Below are 22,220 nucleotides of genomic sequence, written 5' to 3' on the forward strand. Positions count from 1 at the left end.
TGGTAGGCATTTCCTTTTAGGTAACCATGAATTCACTCTTTTAGTGACACAGAAGGAAAAAAGTGTTCCATGAGTATTTCTCCTTGTTTTTTCAAAGCCTAGGTGGAGGAAAGAAATGGGAAAAATGTTTGATTGGGGGACAAGACTAACATTGATTATTTTCCCCCACCTTGCTCTTTTTTCCCAAATTTTCTTTTATTGAGCATTACTTTGCTATTTGAAGATTCTAAAACTTTTTTAAAAAACAATTCTGTTACGAGGCAAGAGAAATAAATGATGAAGTTTGTAGAAAACCAAGATACTGATAAAAAAAAAGAAATTTGTTATCATTCTTTATCTCAGTAAAAGAAAACAGAGGTTAAAAAACAAAATCAGAAAAGAGAAGCAGAGAAATCTTTTGAGAAAAGCACATGGAAATCCTTACTCTGGAAATAGAACGAACTGATTATCAGAGCAAAGAAACTTTGGGCTTCAAAATGAAAACTGCAGCAAAGAAGTTGGTTGAAGAGGACATCAGACAAGCTTTTCAATATTAGAAAGGGTTTCTTTGGAGCAATCCGCTCAGGCCAACCAGTGTGGGTAAATTCAGGTCTTCCACCAGGGAGGGGAAACCTTTTCTATATAATCTTTTGCTTGAAATGCTTTTAAATTCCTCAGCAGGGATGAGCACAGCAAGTAAAAGAGCTTCAACAAAGGCATGCCTGAGACAAATGAAGCCTTCTCTCTGCAGTCCAGTTTCAGAACACACAAGTCCCTCTGAAGAAACTAGAGGTCTTTTCTTCCATTATGACAAATAGATGAAGGTAATAGACCCATTTTGATGTCTCATTCTCATCTGAGTCAACAGTATTTTGGAATGGCAAAAATATTGTCCAAATATGATAGCTGGGTGGATCAAGTGATAGATGAACTGAACAAGTTATCTGAGGCTCTAAACCTCTCCTTTGTAGCACATTGTTTCATCCAGCAATAAAATGGTTCTGGGACAACAATAATGAAGAGAAAGCCTGCCCATTTTCCCATACTGGTTAATGGGAGAAGAAAACACCTGCCTGTTGCAGGCCTACAAAAATGGTTTTAATACAGGGTCACAGAAAATTCAAAGGTTTATAGCCCACTATAAAACAGCTCTTTGTCTTTTCCCACTAATTCTCTGGTGTCACATTTAACAAAACAAGGAAACTACAGATAGTAGAGGTGTTTGCAGATTAGCCTTCCAAGCCATAAATAACAGAGGGTTTTGCTCACCTACAAATATTAAGGCAGCTTATCAATGTTTAAGCCCTTTGTAATGGTTGCTAACATTTTAACCCAGGCAAATTGAGAATTTTTTCTTTCCTGTCTTCTTACATTGACAGAGTACACATTCATAAGATTCTATTATCAGATTTCATGGTATAAAGAGCAAGACATCACCTAAAGACTTGCCTGCTGCCTGGGAGGCCCCATTTTGAAAGATGCATCTGCTTTATGCTTTCTTTGTTTTGTTTTCTCTTAGTTATGGTTTCCATACTACCTGTCCTGGCAGATGTAGCTGTGATTCCGTTCAGTCGGTGCAATGCTACAGGCTAACGGAGGTGCCATCAAGTCTTCCTCCCACCACCAAGAAGCTCTACATTAGCCACAGCAAAATTCAACACCTTCAGGTAACCATTCTATGGTCAAGTCACCACAATTTTATTCTTTAAGGCAGGGTGAAGAGCAAGTATGGGGTTGTGAAATTTGATTTAATCGATTAAAACTTAAAAGTGGTGGCTTTCAAGTTTGGACAGTTGTACTAACTGTCTGCTTGCCCTTTACTGCTGAGATGGGTATATATGCCTCTGGATATTTCTTTTTAGAGAAACAGTAAAAAATCATCAGAATCTATCATTAATGATAATTTATTTCAGTTTTTTTTTTAATTATGTTGTTGCAAAGTGAAAGTAAAGAAGTGGCTCTTTCATAACAAAGAGAGTTTGAGAGCAAATGACTATTTTCTGTTTCCAGGATTAAGAATGAGTGCTTTCAGGGGATAAAATTAGTTTTGTTTGTGTCATAAAAGCAGATGATCCTTAGGGCATTATAAGACTATCAAGATGAATCCAAGCATATAAAATTATTTATAACAGACCCTACATACCTGCCAGATAACAGGGGCTTTGTGGAAGCAACTACAGAGGAAATACGTGTGTCTGTTTTGGCAGGTTATTGCAGTACTTGTTCTACAAACTTTTAATTCTGACTTGTATATTTATGCCTACCTATTCAGCATGCTGCAAAGAGTTCTAAGATTTGTCTGACTTTTGTAATATGAAGGAACTCTTGTTTTTGGCCTTTGATATTTTGAAAGGTATGGAGAGACAAGGGTTCTTATCCTAGTTTTCTCCCTACCTAGAGATATAATAATCTTAAACAAGCAGTTAAAAAAGATCTCTGGGCTTCACTTTTTAACCTTTGTGAAGTAAGAAGGTTGGGTTAGATTGGTGATCCCAGGCTCCTTTTACGTGGAAAATTCTATGGCTCTCTGATTTTGTCTTTACTAGTCACTGCTCTTCCCTCCTAGATCCAAACCTCAAGATAAGGAAGTATATCTCTGTGATGGAAGTGTGGAGATTCAGCAGGTGGATGTACTTTCCCTTCAAATACAGACACCATCCTCTTTAATTTGGTTAAGAAATGTTCATGTAGGTGTGCCTACACCTGGAGAGTTTAAAGTATGTGGCGTGGTATTTATTTCAAGGCTCAATAAGCAAAATCCCCTAGTCGACATGTTTACTCTCCTCTTGTGGTCTAGTAGCTCCTAATGCCAGAGAGCAAGTCTGACCCTGTCAGGTCTCAGCACTCAAGCAGGACAGCTGGTTAAAGGGCAAGATGCTTAAATATTTGTTCCGAGCGCCGGAGATGCCAAGACCCGGAGTGTCAACTAAGTCTGGTAATGATCCTACAGAGCCAATAAGATGAAATTATACCTTTCATCAAATTCAGTTGTTGAGTGAGTACATTTGTCATTGGTTTACGCTCACTGAATGGCAATATTGCCACTTCCCTGACTTTAACCCAGTTAATTGTCTCTTGGAAGGACAGATTCTGGTTGAGATATTGATAAAAGACAGGATTGTTTTCTGAAGGAGATAAAAAGCTCTAAGCAATAATACATCTCTTTTAAAAACCCTTAGGTTTTAAATGACCATTTTTTAGCTGTATTTGGTGAATACAATGTATATTCTGTCCATTTGGTTTGAACTATGGAATCAGGTGCCGGTATTTCAAGGAAAAAATACCTTAGAAACACCTTCAGATTAATAGCAATAGAAATTTTCTATATATGTATATACACATATGTATGTATGTATATATGTATATATATGCACACACCATATACAAATGCGTGTATACACATATTCATATATACATACATATATATTACAATAAAAATGTTTTGGGTTTTTAAAAATTTTATTTATTTATTCATGAGAGAGAGAGAGAGATTGGCAGAGACATAGGCAGAGGGAGAAGCAGGCTCCATGCAGGGAGCCCAATGTGGGATGCTATCCTGGGACCTCAGGATCACGCCCTGAGCTGAAGGGAGATGTTCAACCACTGAGCCACCAAGGCATCCCTAAAAATGTTTATTACTTATTAATATAATTTATGTTTGGGACTGTGAATGCTGTGTTTAAGACTAGGGATAAAGGTTGAAAAATTCACCGTTCCTGCCCTCAACAGATGAGTGTCTTTATTTATCCATTCATCTGTAAAACTTCCTGTTTGAGATGCATGCCATTGGGCTGTAACATTCCTTGCTTCTTCTTTTGTCTCATACTGTGCTTCAGCCTCTTCCCTCCCAGCTCCTGTCTTGCTCTCCATCCTGAATCCTGCATCTTGGTGCCATCAGGGTCCAATGCCCTAGCCTCACTATTCCTTGAGCTCATAAGAAAGTATTCATCTGTGTTTCCACTTCACCACAGCCGCCTACTTGGTGATATCATAATCATTACACCTGAAACTCCTCCACTCAGAAACCTTGAAATCCTCCACTCTGTGGTCATTATTTTCTTTGCTTTCAGCTGCTATACTCTGTACTTCTCTTGCCAACTCATGGAAATTTCTAACCCTACATCTACCCATGTTTTCCTCAGATAATTAGTTTATTTCTTATCCATCTTCTTTCCCATCTCTTCCTTTTTTGAATCCTAAAATTAATTTTAACACCTATGCAGCAAAGTCTCAGTTTAGGGGATCATTTTCTCATGTTTTTCTTGTACCTGGATAGCCGGGTGCTGCTGGAGACGATCATACTAAGGTCTCTGACTTCATCTGGGTCTTCATTGTCACTCATCTGTCCTTTCAGTTCTTCTTGGCCAGGTTTTCCTATATTCCCTCAATGTCTTCCAAAACTTCAGTACAGTTTGGGTTGTCTTCTCAATCTCTGCCATCCTCATTCTCACCCATGGTTGGCCTCCCATTTTCTTGACTAATCTGACAAAACTGAGGCCATTAGTCTTGCTCTCCCTCAACTCCTACTCACTGTGTACTAGCTTATCTCCATTCAATTCTGCAAACTCTTTCCTCCAGACAGAGAGGATGAGATCTCCCTCTTTCTGCTCAAGGCAGCCTCCTACTCAGGCGCTGGAGTCCACTTTCCACACCTCTCCCTCGAGCTTGCTGCTTCATTCTCCTTACACCCATATCTTCAGTTGCTCTTTCTTTACTAGTGCCCTGTCCTAGCCTATACATAGGCTCCTTTCATTACAATAAAAATAAAATTATTTGGGGGCACTTGGGGGCTTAGTCGGTTGAGCATCTGGTTCTTGATTTCAGCTCAGGTCATGATCTCAGGGTCATGGGAGTGAGCCTTGCCTCGGAGCCTGCACTCAGTGGGGAGTGTCTGCTTGAAATTCTCTCTCCCTCTATCTCCATCCCCCATACTGGTATTCTGTCTGTCTCTAAAGTAAATAAATAAATCTTTAAAATAAAATAATTGTAATTCTGTGTCTCTTCTTGCTATTATCTCTATTTACAAAACGCTGTAAAAGGGTAATCTATATTTACTGTTTCTACTTCTTTACCTCCTATTTATTCTTTAATTTACCACTGTCTGGCTTCTATCTACTCCATACAGTTAAAAAACTTCTCTCGGGGCACCTGGGTGGCTCAGTGTTTGAGCATCTGTCTTTGGCTCAGGGCATGATCCTGGGGTCCTGGGATTGAGTCCCGCATCGGGCTCCCTAGGAGGAGCTGCTTCTCCCTCTGCATGTGTCTCTGCCTCTCTCTGTGTGTCTCTCATGAATAAATAAATAAAATCTTTAAAAAAAACAAAACAAAACACAACTTCTCTCTAGGACACTGATTCACTCCTATTTCTTGAAATTCTTCTTTTGCCTTCCATGACACCATACTTTTATGTCCTTATTATTCTTTTCTGGTAGTTCTTTTCTGCCATTTTGGTAGGTTTCTTTTCCTCTACTGCCCGTTATTTTTTTGGCTTCTCCAGGGAGACTCAGTCTTTAGCTATTCCATTTTTTACTATGTACACTCTCCTTAGGTGACTTCACTTTATATAAGTAATGATGGCTCCCATAACTGAGTTTCTAATTCATGCCTTTCCCCCATGTTTCAGACTTATCCAGCTGCCTACTGGAACTCTTCACATATGTATATGATCTCAAAATACCATGCCCTAACCTGAAGTCAATCTTTTCCCCTAAACCTGTGATCTCTTGTCACTGGCTTCTTTCACTTAAAATAATGCCCTCACGTTTCATCCATGTTGTAGCATAGGTCCAAATTTCCCTCCTTTTAAAGACTAAGTAATATTCCATTGTATGTATATACTACATTTTGTTTATCCATTCATCAGTTGATGAACACTTGGGTTTTTCCCTCTTTTTGGCTATTATGCTCCAAAGAACATTCATGTACAAGTATCTGTATGGACATATATTTTCATCTGTTTTGGGTATATACCTAAGAGTGGGATCTCTGGGTAATAGGGTAACTATGTTTAATATTTGGAGGAACTGCCAGACTGTTTTCCAAAATGGCTCCATTGTTTTCCATCCCTAGAATAATATATGACACTTCCAGTTTCTCCACATGCTTGCAAACATTTCTTATCCTTTTTTTGGATCATAACCATCCTAGTGTCTGTTAATATCTCCTATGGTTTGACTTTCATATTCCTAGCGGTTAATAATGTTGAGCTCTTTTTCATGTGCTAACTGACCATTGGTGTATCTTCTTTGGGGGGAAATGTATGAATGCTTTGCCCATTTTTTTAATAGTACTAAATATTTATTTATTTATTTTTAAAATAAATTTATTTTTTTATTGGTGTTCAATTTGCCAACATACAGAATCACACCCAGTGCTCATCCCAAGTGCCCCCCCTCAGTGCCCGTCACCCATTCACCCCCACCCCCCGCCCTCCTCCCCTTCCACCACTCCTAGTTCATTTCCCAGAGTTAGGAGTCTTTATGTTCTGTCTCCCTTTCTGATATTACCTACCCATTTCTTCTCCCTTCCCTACTATTCCCTTTCACTATTGTTTATATTCCTCAAATAAATGAGAACATATAATGTTTGTCCTTCTCCGATTGACTTATTTCACTCAGCATAATACCCTCCAGTTCCATACACGTTGAAGCAAATGGTGGGTATTTGTCATTTCTAATGGCTGAGTAATATTCCATTGTATACATAAACCACATCTTCTTTATCCATTCATCTTTCGATGGACACCGAGGCTCCTTCCACAGTTTGGCTATTGTGGACATTGCTTTTGCCCATTTTTTAAATTGGGTTGTACATATATACAAATCTCCTATCAGATATATTATTTGGGAGAATTTTCTTCCTTTCTATGGTTGATTGTTGTTCATTTTCTTAATGGTGTCCTTCGAAGCGCAGAAGTTTTTAATTTTGACTAAGTCCCATTTACTCTTCTTTGTGTCATTTTTGCTTTTGGTGTCATATCTAAGATAACTTTTACCAAACCCAAGGCTGCAAAAATTTATGTCTGTATTTTCTTCTAAGAGTTTTACAGTTTGGCCTCTTACATTTAGAGGGCAAATAGGAGTGTCTTTATGATGGCAGTCAATTAAAATGATTGTGCTTTACAACTTTTGGTGAAGGAGAGAAACTACTTCAAGATTAAAAAGAATTGATCACCAAGTGGAGGGATTATGGATTATTTTTATATGCTCTCCATACTTGTCAGAATTTTAAAATTGTTTACAGAGAGTAAGTTTCGATGATCAGAAAAAAAGTTCCAACGTTGTTTTACAGACTCCTAACTGGCTTGGTGCACACAAGCCTGAGGCTGTAACTCTGAGGGTATTTCAGTTTCCTGTATACATTGGACTTATAAGGAGCCCAAGAAAGGTCTGTGGCCCTCTAATGCTGGCATCAGGGCCTACGCAAAAGAAATTAGAAACAAAGCCTTTCATGGGGGAAGCCAGCAGGCCTTGCTTCTCTGCTCTACCTCATTTATTTGCCCTGCTTTTTTTTTTTCATTTTTCATATTTTGTTGTAACTTTTATCTACATATATATTAGGTTCACTAAACTCTAGAAATGTATGGCTGGAATTATATTTGGCTAAACTTTCTAACCTAATCATTAACAGCAAGCCATACTTGCCTTGCTTTTTGAGCAACATTGAAAAAACTCACAGCAGCCTTAAGGTTAGCTGGAGGGCAAGAGCATCTCTTTCTACATCTCTTGAGCACAGCTCAGCTTAGTCCAGGGAAATGGAAAAACTGGTCCAGCAGAGTTATTTTCCTTTGTCAGCTCCATAAATTCAACTGTAAAGTTGGAAATCAGTGAGTATCCTCCCCACTGTTTGTGGTGCCAGAATTCTATATTCTTCTGCTAAATGCATGTCATTGCAATAAGGTTAGGATAAAAATATGTGTGTTGGGATAAGATCAATCTCGGCTGGAAGCTCAGCTTCTCCACTTGCTAGTAAGATATACTTGGCCCAATTATTTTACCTTCTCAAGCCTTAGCCTCCCTTTCTGAGAAGGGAATAATTATGTTTACACACAGGACTTCATAAAGATAAACATGGTGAATACTTAGAAAATGGTAGCCATGTTTTTAAGATTTTATTTTTAAGTTATCACTGCACCCAACATGGGGCGTGAAGTTTGATAATAGTAAACTTGCAGGGTTATTAGAAAAATTAGTGAGCACCTGGGTGGCTCAGTGGCTGAGCATCTGCCTTTGGCTCAGGTCATGATCCCGGGGTCCTGGGATTCAGTCCCACATTGGGGTCCCCACAGGGAGCCTGCTTCTCCCTCTGACTATGTCTCTGCCTCTCTCTGTGTGTCTCTCATGAAGAAATAAATATGTTCTTAAAACAAAACAAAACAAAACAAGCCCTGCCCTTCCCTTCTTCCCAAAAGGAACTTGGCTTGTAATGATCTCAGGATCGCCCTCTGTCCATACCCTCCATTGTGCAAGAGCATGCACGTGCTTTATCTCAAATAAATAAAAATCTTTAAAAAGAGATAAGTCTTGCCTAGAAAGTCCTTCTTAGTAAAAACAAAACAAAACAAAACAAAAACCTAAAGCTCAAAACCTATAGGCTTTTATAGTCTTTGAAACAAAATAATCACGAAAGGAAAACAAATATTTGAATAACATGTACTCTTTTTGAGCAATATGAAGCTTATGCTAAAGTGAACCTATCCCCAGAAATAGCTTAAAATAATCCATTTAATCTATGACAACCCTTACCTCTTTTTAAATTACAATGATTTTTTAAAAAGATTTTATTTTTATTTATTCATGAGAGACAGAGGTAGAGACATAGGCAGAGGGAGAAGCAGGCTCCCTTGTGGGGCTCCATCCCAGGACCCTGAGATCATGACCTGAGCCAAAGGCAGATGCTCAACCACTGAGCCACCCAGGCATCCCAGGCAGGGTTTTAATCATGATGATTATATCACTAATGCTGATCAGAAATTTTCAGATTGACTTCTTTTTTTTTTTTTTCAGATTGACTTCTAAGAGGTTAAAACTGTAATTAAGTCTTAGTCTGCTATCATGAGTGGGGGCAAATGACTTCATTTGGGGCTTGTGCTTTTCTTTTTTAACAATATAAAAAAAGCACTTGGGACTTGTAGATATTCAAGAAGTGCAAGAAAAATTGCTATTTTGGAACTAGGATTAGTTAATATATCTGATTAATTATTAAGAAAATATCACATGTTAGCAGCAGTACACAAACCAAGGCAGCTGCCAAAACTGTTATGAATAAAAACATTTGTTTATGGAAATTGTAACATGAGATTCTTCTAACAGTATCATAACAAAAAAGCTTTAAAATATACTGTAATTCACATCCTATGTCCTCCTAGGATAGAAATGCCTATAAGAGGTATGTGATGCCAAATTAACCCACTTTGAGTGGGTTGGTATTACAAAAGGGCTCAACATGCATAATTAAATCAATCATTTAAACACTGTAGATAGTAAGACATAAAATTGTGCATTGAAAATTTTATCTCAATTGAGTTCTAAAGCAGGTTGAAAATGTTGTGAATCTTTATCAAGCTAAAGGAAACCTGGGGCAATTTCTCTTTCTGCCCAGAGATGATTTTACTCTAGGAGCCAAATACTAAGGATTACATCATCCTAGAGAACATGTATATGGTGAGGTAGGAGGTTCACAGATATGTGGAAAGATAGGGGTGCTTGAACTTGCAACCTGTGGAGAAATAATATCAGATCTGATCATTTCTAAAATCTAGGAAAGGAGTAGCATTAGGTCTGGGATATATGCACGAATGGAATTTTTGCTCTACAGAGATGGAAACACATGTGTCCTATTACTTCATGGATCTTTTTCACCAGTGAGGCACAAATTGAGGGATAGGGAATAGGGAGCCTAGGCTAGTTTTTCAAACCATAACATAGTTGAAAATGTTTATCTGATAGGCCCATCCTAGTGATAGCAGTGTCTGGTTTTGACTTTTTGGCTTTTAATGCTTACAGTTTTTAAAAATGTAATTTATAACTTAAGAAATCTAAACAATACAAAATGAAGACAGTGAAGATCTCTTGTAGTTTACACTGTAGAATTAGCAACTGCTAATAGTTTGGTGAAAGATTTCCAGGCTGTTCCCATTCTGGGCTATTATAAGATGATGCCACAAAGAACATCCTATTGCATAAATCATTGTGCAACTTGTAAGTGCTTCCGTCTGGAAATAAACTTGCTGGGAGAGAGAATATGCAGCAAAAGTTGGCTATTATTATAGCCACCAATAATAGGTAAAAGTGCTTAACATATTCTTGATATCTTACACTGTGAGCAGTCATAAATTAAAAATAGGACCTGGAGTACCAGGTTGGCTCAGTCAGTGGAGCATGTGACTCTTGATCCCGGGATCTTGAGTCCCATGTTGGGTGTAGAGATTACTTACAAATAAAATCTTTAAAAAGAAAAAAATAGTCAGGACCTGAGTCTCCATCCTTTTCCAAGAGATAATTTTAAACAGATCCTGAAGAGAAATCTGAAGTATCATTAGTATTGAACAATAATATGTATTTTTTTCCACAATAACCTCAATTTACTGCTTTTCTCTCCTTATGACCCATCCCTTCCTTTTTTGTAGATGTCTAGCTTCACCAGAATGTTGGCTTTAGAAGATTTTATTCTGCTGGCCAGTGGAACGGAGTCAGTAGAAAATGACACTTTCAAAATGCTGAGTACCTTAAAGACCTTGGAACTCTGGAAAAATAAGTTAAGATGCGTCCCCAGTATTCTTCCAGCCAGTCTTGAAGTGTTAAAACTAAATGATAATTCAATAGATGTCCTGCATGGATCTGATTTTGAAGGACTGAAGAAATTAAAAATCCTTGAACTTAAAAACAATCTGATCTCTTCTCTCTCTCCCAGCTCACTCTCCTCTCTTGTGAGTTTACAAAGTTTGGTGCTAGATGGCAACAATATTGAATCCGTAGCTGGACCACTGGCACTCCCTCACCTGAGAAGTCTGAGCATGGAGAATAATAAACTGCATCTTATACCAGCTGGCTTCTTTACTTCCCTCCAGTCTCTGCAATTTCTCAGTTTCAGTGGTAACTTCCTGACTAAGATTCCCATCGATCTGCCCAAGTCTCTGCTCTCTTTAAAAATGGAGAGAAACCAGCTCAAAGTGGTAAGGTTTCGAGATATGAAACACTTGGAGAATCTTTCCCACCTTTATCTGTCAGAAAACTCACTCTCCTCCATCGATGGGGTACAGATACTTGCCAATTTAACTACTCTTGAGTTGTCTCAAAACCAGGTTCCAGTGTTGCCCCTCAGACTACCAGCAAGGCTACAAAAACTAGATATTAGCAATAATCTGATTCAGAGAGTTACAGTCCAAGACTTTCAGGACCTCCGAGACTTGAAACACTTATTTCTGGACAACAATGTTGTTAGCTTGTTCGAAGCTGGAGCCTTGCAGATGTGTTCCCAACTCTCCAACCTGGCCCTGGAGCAGAACCTGCTGTTGTCTATACCTTTAAGGTGAGTGGGGAGTTGTCATTTATGGTGATTGCTTTAAAAATTTTCTGAAGATTGGGCCAATTAAGCACATTATACAAACAAGAAAAATAGAGCAAATGTAAATGATCTGATTAAGGTGGTCCTAGGGTCCTAGGGCTAAGGGTAAAGGTTTTAGGCAGGGTTTTGGAATCTCCAGCCCTCTAACTAAATCATGCACTAACTTAATTTATCTTGCCTAGCAGATAAGACACCAACTGGTGAGATCTGTATTTGAAAATATGCAATGCTGCTTTGGTGAAGTCTGCTCAGAAATGTAACATGGATCCCCATGTTATTTCTTGTAAAAGTGTTTTGGTTTTTAAGTATGTGGCCTGGGACCCAACAACAGGCAGACTACACACGTGCTTAGCCTCTAGCCTAGCTAGGATATGAAAAAGAAATGAAGGGGAAATGTGGTAAGGTATTTATATTTTTAAAAGCATTGAAATAGTAGTTAGGAAAAAATTATAAGTGCGTAGTCTAATCTTGAATTTATTTTTAATTATGTATTTGGGAACCTTGTATGCTTCTCATGTTGTGATCTTTAAAGGATTTAAATCTGTCTCTGCTTATTTCTCTATATGTCTGCCTGTGGGTACGTGAGTCCATTTGGGTTGGTCTTGCTTTGTGTTTTGGTTGCCTCTCTCATGAATACATGTGCATGCACATGCACACACGTGGACACAAACACACACCCTCATATGCTGACAATTTCTCTTTCCAAATATCCCTCTCTCTGTGCCAGGCCTCCTGTCCTGTTCCCTCACCCAGTCATAGTCTATAGCTAATGTTCATGTTGACATTAATTAATCCTTTTTTGTAAACCTTATTCCACGTTCTACATTTATGAAATAGAGAAATTAAAGCATGGCAGAAGAATAAAGCCATGTTATTCTCTTAGAGAGTGTTGTTAATTTTACATGCCTATCAGTGGATTCATTTTCATTTTGGTGCTTTTTATAGAAAAAAAGGCACCTTGCTCTGTTGATTATCATCAAATTGCTCATGATTAATATACCAATTTCTGGCTTCTGTAGAATCGTATGGCACTGGATTTACTTATTTTCATTTTGTTATCAATGAGAAAGGGAAAAATTATCTTTGGTATGTACAGATGTTCATTTTTTCTAGTTGAAGAAAAAAGATGTTTCATTATACAGTGTGGTAACCCCACCCAATGCAAAACATGAAAAAGTGATTTTAATAATGGAAATCAGTATTTTAAAATATATGTTGATGGTTATTTGAAATTAACCAATTTCTTCTAATGCATAAGCATGTGCATATAATTAATGTACTTTACCAGGCACTTGGGATACCCCGTGCAATAAAAAATAAAACTTCTTGTTCTATGCAGTTTAAATTCCAGCAGGGAAGTAGTAAAAATAAACATGATATGTGTAAGTATATAACATTTAGATGGTGTTAGGTGTTATAATTAGCAACAACAAAAAAGGGCAGGATTACCAGGTTCAGGAGAGTGGGGGTGGCTGGTTGTAATTTTAAATAGGGTAAGCATGGAGAACTCTCATGTAAGTGTAAGCTTTGAGCAAAAACTGGAAGGAGGTAAGGGATTTTGCTGTGAAGCTGTTTTGGGGGGAAAGTGTTTTAGACAGAACAGCCAATACAAAGGCCGTAAGGCAAAAACATGCCTGCAGTGTTCCAAGACTCTAATACTTGCTATTTCAGTAATTTCTCTACTATGTTTCAAGCCTTCTTTTATATCAGTATACACCCCTACTCCAAGAAAAAAAAAACATGTATAGAATAAAAATTCATAAAACAGGTTGGGGAGTGACTGTTATCATCAAGGATTCTCAGGGAGCTGTGACAGAGGTGGCAAAATTGTGAACGCGGTGGACTTCTCTATTCAGGTGGCTTTTAGAAAGCATTTGGTTGAGTAATCCTGCTAAGTTTAATGAGTAAAATGTAGCTTAATTATTTACTCCTGGCAGGGCATTTGCGTGTCTTAATAAGTGACTACAGAAAGCACAATGCTTTTGCCCAATGGAGTGTATAATAGAATTGCAAGCCTGAGCCAGCCATAATTCTCAAATTTGACTCCACATTACAATTATCTGGAGACCTTTAAAAGAGCATACTTATGCCCAGACTTCACTTCAAACCAATTAAAGCAGACACTCCAGGATTTGTGCCCAGGCATCAGTATTTTTAAAAAGCTCCCCAGATGAATTTCATGTGCAGCCAGGGTCAAGAAGTAATGGGCCAGAACGATGGGATAAGGGACATGAGATGAGAGTGGGTTTTTCCTATGAGGCTTCAATTAAGCAGCACAAGTGTCTTTTTTGTCAAAGAACTTGGCCAGCTCTGAGACCAATGTGTTCCTTGTAGAAAGTGATTTTTAAATTCCCCATCAGTCCCCCTCCCCCTCCCTGGCTTTTCTTTGAATTGGAAAGTAGGAATGGCCCACTTTCCAGGAGAGTTTTTCTGTGATTTTCTTCCCATAAGCATTAAAACACAATACTTAAAAAAATTTTTTTGACTCTTAACACTTTTATTTATGAGTTTAAAACAGTACACTTTTATTTGCATCAGTCTTATTCATACACAAAATTGTACTTTAAAATTCAGTTTCATATTAATAAACTAGAAACACAGGCAACCTGTTGCTGCTGGCTAATGTAACCTAACTTGTTGCTAGTTCCTAGCTGTGTATCCTACCACAAATCACAAATCCCTTCTTTTGCCTACCATCTTCCATTCTACATTTCACCAAGGAAATAATAGTAGATGGCTTTAGGTATACATATGTTCAGATATCTACTGCATTTTGCCTCAATATGCTAATTGAGATGTGTTATTCCCCATTACTTCTTACAACAATCCTGTGAATGTAGGCATATTTTCTTAACAATTATTTTATGGATTAGAACATTCAGATTAGGAGGTATCAAGACATTTCTCAAAATCACATCATCAGTAAGTGGAGGAGTCAGGATTAAACATGGTAGTCTAACTCCAGAGCCAGGGAATTTTAGCCACCACGCAATCACTTGCCCCTGAGATTTACTCTGCCATGAACAATGCGCTGTACTACTTCAAAACTTAGAACCCCCAAGACCTTGGTTTCACTTATGCTGTTTCATTCTTATTTTTCCAATCTCTAGCTCAGTGAACAAAGTTGCATTGTTTTTTTCTTTATCCACAATTTGGATAATTCAAATCCAGAATAGTTTTCTTTTCTTTTCTTTTCTTTTTGAGATTTTATTTATTTATTCATAGAGACAGAGAGAGAGAGAGGCTGAGAGAGAGGCGGAGAGAGAAGCAGGCTCCATGCAGAGAACCCGACATGGGACTCCATCCAGGGTCTCCAGGATCACGCCCTCGGCTGCAGGCGGCGCTAAACCACTGCGCCACGGGGGCTGCCCCAGAATAGTTTTCTGCAACCCAACAGAGGCATAGCATTTATCTTACTTATACTCAGGTGCCATCTACTGGTAAAATGGAGTGTACCCCATTTTACTCTAAAAAGCAACAGACCCGAAGAACAAATAGCATTTTTAGAAGCATGTTTGTCTTAAAATCAGGGATACTTTTTAATGTAAAACAGACTTATAAAGACAAATTATATCAAAGCCACAAATCAGGACATTGGTGATTTCTCTTACAATGTCATTTTGATTATAATGCCCACAGATATATGAAAGGGAAAAAAAAAGGAAGGATGAACGGTATAAATTTTGGCTCTGCAGCCTAGAACTGATCATTGTATTTGTTTAAAAGAAAACTTGGCTTTTCATTTTCATTAGTTAACCTTTATTATGTTATTTATGTGTACTGGGCACTTTCATCTATAGAGTGGAAAATCAGAAGCTTTAAACTAAATAACTTAACGGAAATCATGTACCGGTATGTTAGTATGTGCACAAAATTATCTTATCTTGTGGACTGACTTCATATTGAATTTAACTATCAGTCTGTTAAAATGTATGAAGTGATTTTCCCTCAGAAATTAATCTACTTTTTAAGGTAAATTTTGTTCCACCAAAGGAGATGTCACTTTAAATGAACAAGACTTTAAAATACTCAAAGCACAAATACTTATGAATGTATGTGCACTTGTAGAGATTAGTATACAAATATAAAGTATACAATCATCATATGACTGGGATCACAATTTCACTGAATACTAAAAGTCATGAATGTAAATTCAGTGCATTCACACGCTATGAAAATAGGATCTGGATGGTATTACAAGGGCTTCCTTTTTTTTCTATAAAAATTTCCCACTTCTTATACTTCACAAACAGAATAGCACTTAATATGGAGCAGTTGAGTAACAGAAAAATTTTCAGTTTCACAATTGTGATTCTTTTTTTACTTTTTATCAGTCGGCCTTAATATGACATTTTTCAAATTGGTATCCACAGTTTAAAAAAGGTTTTTCCTGATTATAAAGCAATACTCGTTCAAGGTTGAAAACTCTGCTGAAAAATGAAAAATCATTCATAATTGCTCAACCAGAACCTATGTCTAGACTTAATTTGTTTTTATGTATTTGGGATCATTCCATTTTGTTTTCTCTTTTTTCTATTTAACATTACAGAGCATTTTTCTTTCCCTTTTCCACTTTTTCCGAGTGTTACAATGGACCCAAGGGATCTTAATTTATTCAGTGTGTTGTAATCATTTAAAGTTGCTTGTCTTTTTTGATTTTCAAATTGTTCCAAATTTGCCTAGTGGGAACCTCTCCAAGCTGGTCCCTGTGTTCACCAGACAGGATTCCATTAGTTCTCTTTTTAAAAAATTGTGGTAAAAGACACATAAAATTTACTTAACCATTTTTAGCTGTACAATGCAGTATTGTTAAGTATCTTCATATTGTTGTGCAATTGGTTTCTCCGGAACTTTTTCATTTTGCAAAACTGAAACTCCACGCTCATTAAACAACTCCCCATTTCCCCCTCCCCCAGCCCCTGACAACCACTATTATACTTTCTGTTTCTAAGAATTTGACTGCTCTAGATATGTCATATAAGTGGAATTATAGCAGTTGTCTTTTTTGTGATTTTCACTTAGCATAATGTCCTCAAGGTTTATCCATGTCTGAGCCAGAATTTCCTTCCTTTTTAAGGCTAATTATTTCATTGTATGTACATATTGTATTTTGCTTATCCATTTATCCATCAATGTACACTCAGATTGCTTTCACATTTTAGCTATTGTAAATTCAATATAGGTGAACAACGTATATAATAATTTATAAATGTGTATGTATATAATGTATAGTGTATAACGTTATTTAATATGTAAATACCTCTTTGGGACCAATCATGCTTTCAGTTCTTCTGTGTGTATATATATATATATATATATATATATATACACACCCAGAAGTGGAATTGCTGGATTATGTGGTGATTCTATTTTTAAGTTTTGGGGGAAGAATCCTCATTCTGTTTTTCATAGCGACTGTACCATTTTACATCCCCCACCCCCAACAGCACACAAGGGCTCCAATTTCTCCACCTCTTCATCAACACTTACTATTTTCTGGATTTTCACTAGCAGCCATCCTGACAGATGTTTCATTAATCTTTGAACATGCTATTGCATTCTGGCTCAGACGTGCTAGCTTACCTTGCCTCAGACATAAAATCAGTCATTTCTCTGAGAAGCCTTGCTTCTTTTAAGGGGAAATTGGAATTCTGAAATTAAGAGCTGAGTGCTCAGTGTGTTTATGCTATTGGAGTAGCATTGCCATTAGGATGTAATATTCTTCTAGATCCTTCTAGTATGTGGAACTAGAAAAAAATATTTTTTAAAGTTATGAATTCACATTAACATATCCAATTCATATTGAACATTAGAGGGTTTTTCTTATTTTATATTTGTATCTTTTCTTTTACAATGAATTGTTGGTTTGTTTTTCTTTTCTTTTATTTTTTTAAGATTTTATTTATTTATTCATGAGAGACACAGAGAGAGAGGCAGAGGCACAGGCCAAGGGAGAAGCAGGCCCGACGCAGGGAGCCCGACACGGGACTCGACCCTGGGTCTCCAGGATCACGCCCCGGGCCAAAGGCAGACGCTCAACTGCTGAGCCACCCAGGCACCCCTGTTGGTTTGTTTTTAATGATATGGATATAGTTATTTGTTTGTTTTTATCTTAGAGTATTCATTAAAAAGGCTTCAAAATTTCATTACTAACAGCAGTATGAATAATAAATGTGCTGAGAGAAATTTCCTTGCAGATCCTTTTGTCCTTAGTGTCTAAGGCTTAGATATTCCACTAAGGATATATAGTCAGAGTACTTTTTTTTTTCCTTTATGTGATTATGTACTAACATTAACATTTGATTAATTAATTAGATATGTTTGTTTCTGTATATGTTCAATTTTAGGGCTCGATTTTGTTTTACCTTATTTGTTTTGTGAACTTATCTTATCTTTCCCCAATATAAGCAAATATATGGACATGTATTCCTATTTCCTTCTTACACAAAAACTGACGTACTATACATTCTGTTCTACTTCTTGCTTTTTTTTCCCTTTAGCAATACTTTCTGGAAATCCTTTTATGATAATTCTTAGGGATGAACCCCTTTCTTTTGTTAAGGTGGCATAGTAGTTTTTTACTGTTGTACTGTGTTGTTTCCAATCTCTTTTATTAGAAATAATACCATAACAAGTGCACATGTGCTGTTCTATCTCTGCCAAGTCTTATCTTCAGAGTATATACTTAGAAGTGAGATTGCCCAGTGGACGGGTAAATGCACAAGTTATCTCCTCCAAAGGGGCTATGCCATTTTAGTGTCCTACCAAGCTATGTATGAGAATGTCTGTTTCTTTACAGCTTTAACCACCGAATGCTAAGGATTAAGATTTTTTCCAATCTTGTAGGTGAGAAATGACATCTCTGTGTGGTTCTATTTTTCATTTCCCTATTCTGAATATGGTTGAAGATGTAAGGGCTTTGCTTTTTTGTGTATGTGGACTTCCATTCATGCCTTTTGCCCATTTTTCAGCCTCATTTTAAAACTTTTTCTTCTTACCTTTTAGGAGTCCTTTACATATTAGGGAAATTAGCTCTATGTCTGGATTATAAAGTGCAGATATTTTCCCCAGTTTATCCTTTATCTTTTGACTTTGCGTGTCTTTTACCATATACCCTTTCTTTTAAAAATTATTTCTAATGTAGTTGATTCATTGATCTTTTATAGCTTCTGGATTTTCATGCCATAGTTAGGAAAGCTTTCTCATAGAATTAGTATTTTAAAAATTGTTTAAATATATGATTTTTATTGTCACCTAAATAGTCTATTATCTCTTAATTTCTATATTAGTGGAAATTAGTCTCTATCCTTTTTTTTTTTGCTGGCATAAATATAACTCAATATGTGACAAACATATTTGTTAATAATTCTCTAATTCTTCTACTATTTCCTAGGTTGAAAGGCATGTCTGATATTTGGCAAATTTGGTACACGTTACCAAATTATTTCCAAAGTGGTACCAAGTAACACTCCCACCAATAGAGGTTAAGTTCTTATCTCACAACACCTTCAGCAGCAATAAATTTCAAAGTTCAAAACCAAAACCATGCTCTAATTTCATACATAAAACATTGCATCATTTTTTCATTGCCCTTTATATTCATGAAGAACCACACTTTCACATTTTTATTCGATGCTTTGACTTCTCCTATAAATTGTGGATTCATGGCCTTTGCCAAGTAAAAGGTTCGCAACTTTTTTCTCATCGATTTGTTTATGATCCTATTTAACAAGAAAAGAAATGGAAGAGTTTTATTGGCTAGGAACCGGGAAACTCAAGGGTTAGATAATAAGACCTCTGCCAAAGGTTAAAGACCTATATACATAGGACTGAATTTTTCAAAATGGAGCTTGTTTTCTAGCTTCCGTCAGGACACAATGGACCAGAAAAGGCTGGTGCTGCTTAATGTGAGTTGCTTTAGTAGATATGGGATGGTGGTCATGGCTTCCTCTCCCATCCTATTTCCATGCTTTTGCAGGCTTCCAGGAACCTTAGCCCGGCTGGACCTAAAAGGCAATGCCATCCAGGATATTGCTGAGAGGGAGCTCAAGGATCTAAAGCAGCTTCAGGTTCTAAACCTTAGGAACAACAAGATTTCTGCCCTAGACCTCAAGGTCTTGGAGGGTTTGCCTCGCCTCAGACATCTGTATCTGGATGGAAATCCATGGAATTGCACCTGCAGTCTCATAAGAGCGAGGGAGATCCTGAAGGCCAAGGGCACGGATGTGAGGGGAGGACAATGTGCTGCACCAGCTGAACGGCAAGGGGAGAGCTGGATGTCCTCCAAGAAGATCATGAGGCAATGTGAGCATCATTTACATCTGACAGAGAAAAACAAAGAGTCCAAAAAGAAATCAAAACCAGAAGAACACTCCAGCCTCAGAATCAACATGGATGATGATTATTATGATTATGAAATAGATTAAGTATGAGCTTGTTTACAGTTTAGATAAAGTTTTTCTTTTAAATAGGCTTCATTTTAGAGCTGTTTTAGATTCATAGCAAAATTGAGAGCAAGGTAAAGAGATTTCCCCATATACCTCCTACTTCTGCACATGCATGGCCTCCCACATTGGAAAACCCCCCTTCAGAGTGGGAGATTTATTACAATTGATGCACCTGCACTGACACATCATCATCACCTAAAGTCCATAGTTTACACTAGGGTTCACTCTTGGTGAAGTACATTCTGGGGATTTGGACAAATATATGGTGACATGTATCTATCATTGTAGTATCACACAGAATAGTTGCACTGTTTTGAACATACTCCACAAAAGTTTTTTAGTGTTCAATCTCTTAAGCAAAAATATACAATAAATTTAGATATGTAAGACTCTTTTTTGTAAGTTTTTCTTGTTTCTGTTTTTTTTTTTTTTTAAAGAATGAAATGAAAGTTGAGGTGGGGAGGAAAGGAGAAAGAGATAATGGTAAAAAGATGTAAGATTCCTTCCACTTAAAAAGTAATTTGTATTTGATACTGAAATCTACACAAATAATATCAAATAAAATTGCCATCTGGTTAGCTGCCTGCAAATAGAGTTGTTCATTTTATCATGTAAGGTGATGACTTTTGTGTATGAAGCTGGTGCCTACAGGCCTACACTACAGGCTTTGGACTCCCACTTAAGCAAGAAAGAATGGACTTGGAAAGAATGGGACTTGCTCACAGAATCAAAGGAAAAGCTGCAGAATCTGGAAAGAACAGGGTCGGAACTGCTCCAGGGTCCCAGAAAGAACACTGTGTTGGAGAGGCCCTTAGCTTCTTCAACCTTCTCGGTGCAGAATGAAGAGCCTCCACTATTATGTGTTAGCTTCCCTCTTCTCAACATTCATATCATCAGAAGGAGAGACCAGTTGGCCTAACTTGGGTCATATATTCACCCTTGGCTAAGGGACAATAGTATTGTCTGACAGTCTTACCAAGACCAAGGGGAAACCAGAAAAGGAAATGTAAATTGGCATCTTATATACTATGATGTCCCTGCAATGACCTTGAAGAGTTGTATTGTGAGTTACATTCAATGTTCCCTGAGCCCACCGAAATCCCCAAACTCCCTTCCTTTTGATGAAATGTGTACTTTTGAGAGTTGCCTGTCTGAGGATAGAGATAGGGCTATAGGATACATTTTTTCTATTAATCTACTTGTAAATATGATCTACTAGCATGTAAATCTGAAATCCCATCTAAATTGGCTCCTTTTCTAATTAGTAAGATTTATCTGTTGCAGTATTTGTTTTACAAAGTTTTCCAACAAAATGCTCCTAAAGGAAGAGAAAGAGTAGTGATTGAGCATATGAGTAATATGCCCACCAGAAGCTTGAGCTTTTTCTACAGTGTCATGATTTAAAATTTTACGCAGAATTTGTATTACTTGCTTTGTGTCCACATTTTCTTCTCCCCAAATTTTTATGAAATTGACATTCCTGGAAAAGGAGTCCTATTTTTACAGTGGCTACTAGTACTCCCTGGCACACTGACAGGTATCTCAACTACCAAAACACAGAAGTACAGAAATAAGGGAACTTATACATGTTTTTTTCTGGTTATTGTGTGGGTTTCAACTCTTGTAATGTGTCAGACCTACAATTCTAAGAAAAACCAATGATTTGTGATATGTAATAAATTATCCCCACTGCCGTTGCCTGAGTATTGATAACCAGAATTCCCAAACTGTGAGGTCCTTGAGAAAGAATCTAGTCTTCTACAGGTGTGAGAATGCAGTCTCATAGGGGTAAAGTCATGGTCAGGTTCATATGCATAGAAAGTGGCAGAACTGGTACCTGACTGCATCTGGGCGTTCTACCTCTTTCCAGTACTCCTTCTACCATAGCATTTGCTGTAAGATTCACTCAGGACGCTCTACTCACAATGTCCAGGATAGTAAAATATTCCATAAAGCATGGGAATTCACCTGCTTTGGCAGCCATAGCAAAACCACAGGCTGGGTGCTTAAGCAACAGAAATTTATTTTCTCACAGTTCTAGAGGCTAGAAAGCTCTAGACTGAGATGTCATCAGGGTTGGTTTCTGGGGAGGCCCCTGTTCCTGGCTTGGAGACCGCTGACTTCTTGCTATGTCCTCACATGGCCTTTCCTCTGTGTGTGGGTGTGTGCATGCATGGAAAAAGATCTTTGGTGTCTCTTCTTTTTTTTTTTTTTAAAAGATTTTATTTA

General features: G+C 37.4%; 1 protein-coding gene across 7 annotated transcripts in view; it reads left to right on the top strand.

Moving 5' to 3' along the window:
- Positions 1 to 21,685, top strand: part of LOC121484427 (nephrocan-like) — a 47,753-nt gene extending 26,068 nt beyond the window's left edge. For 2 of the 7 annotated variants that reach the window (XM_041743673.1, XM_041743670.1), the window contains 4 exons: positions 661 to 803; positions 1,499 to 1,646; positions 10,607 to 11,508; positions 19,523 to 21,685. In XM_041743673.1, coding sequence (XP_041599607.1) covers positions 10,607 to 11,508; positions 19,523 to 19,970 — 1,350 coding nt within the window. In that variant the 5' untranslated portion in view covers positions 661 to 803; positions 1,499 to 1,646 and the 3' untranslated portion in view covers positions 19,971 to 21,685. Of the gene's footprint in view, positions 1 to 657; positions 804 to 1,457; positions 1,647 to 2,829; positions 2,975 to 10,606; positions 11,509 to 19,522 lie in introns of those variants that run through there. The other 5 variants (XM_041743671.1, XM_041743669.1, XM_041743674.1 and 2 more) reach the window with 4 other exon arrangements.
- The last annotated feature ends 535 nt before the right edge of the window (positions 21,686 to 22,220 follow it).

Source organism: Vulpes lagopus, chromosome 2 (genome assembly GCF_018345385.1).
Source record: "Vulpes lagopus strain Blue_001 chromosome 2, ASM1834538v1, whole genome shotgun sequence".
Taxonomy (NCBI): Eukaryota; Metazoa; Chordata; class Mammalia; order Carnivora; family Canidae; genus Vulpes; species Vulpes lagopus.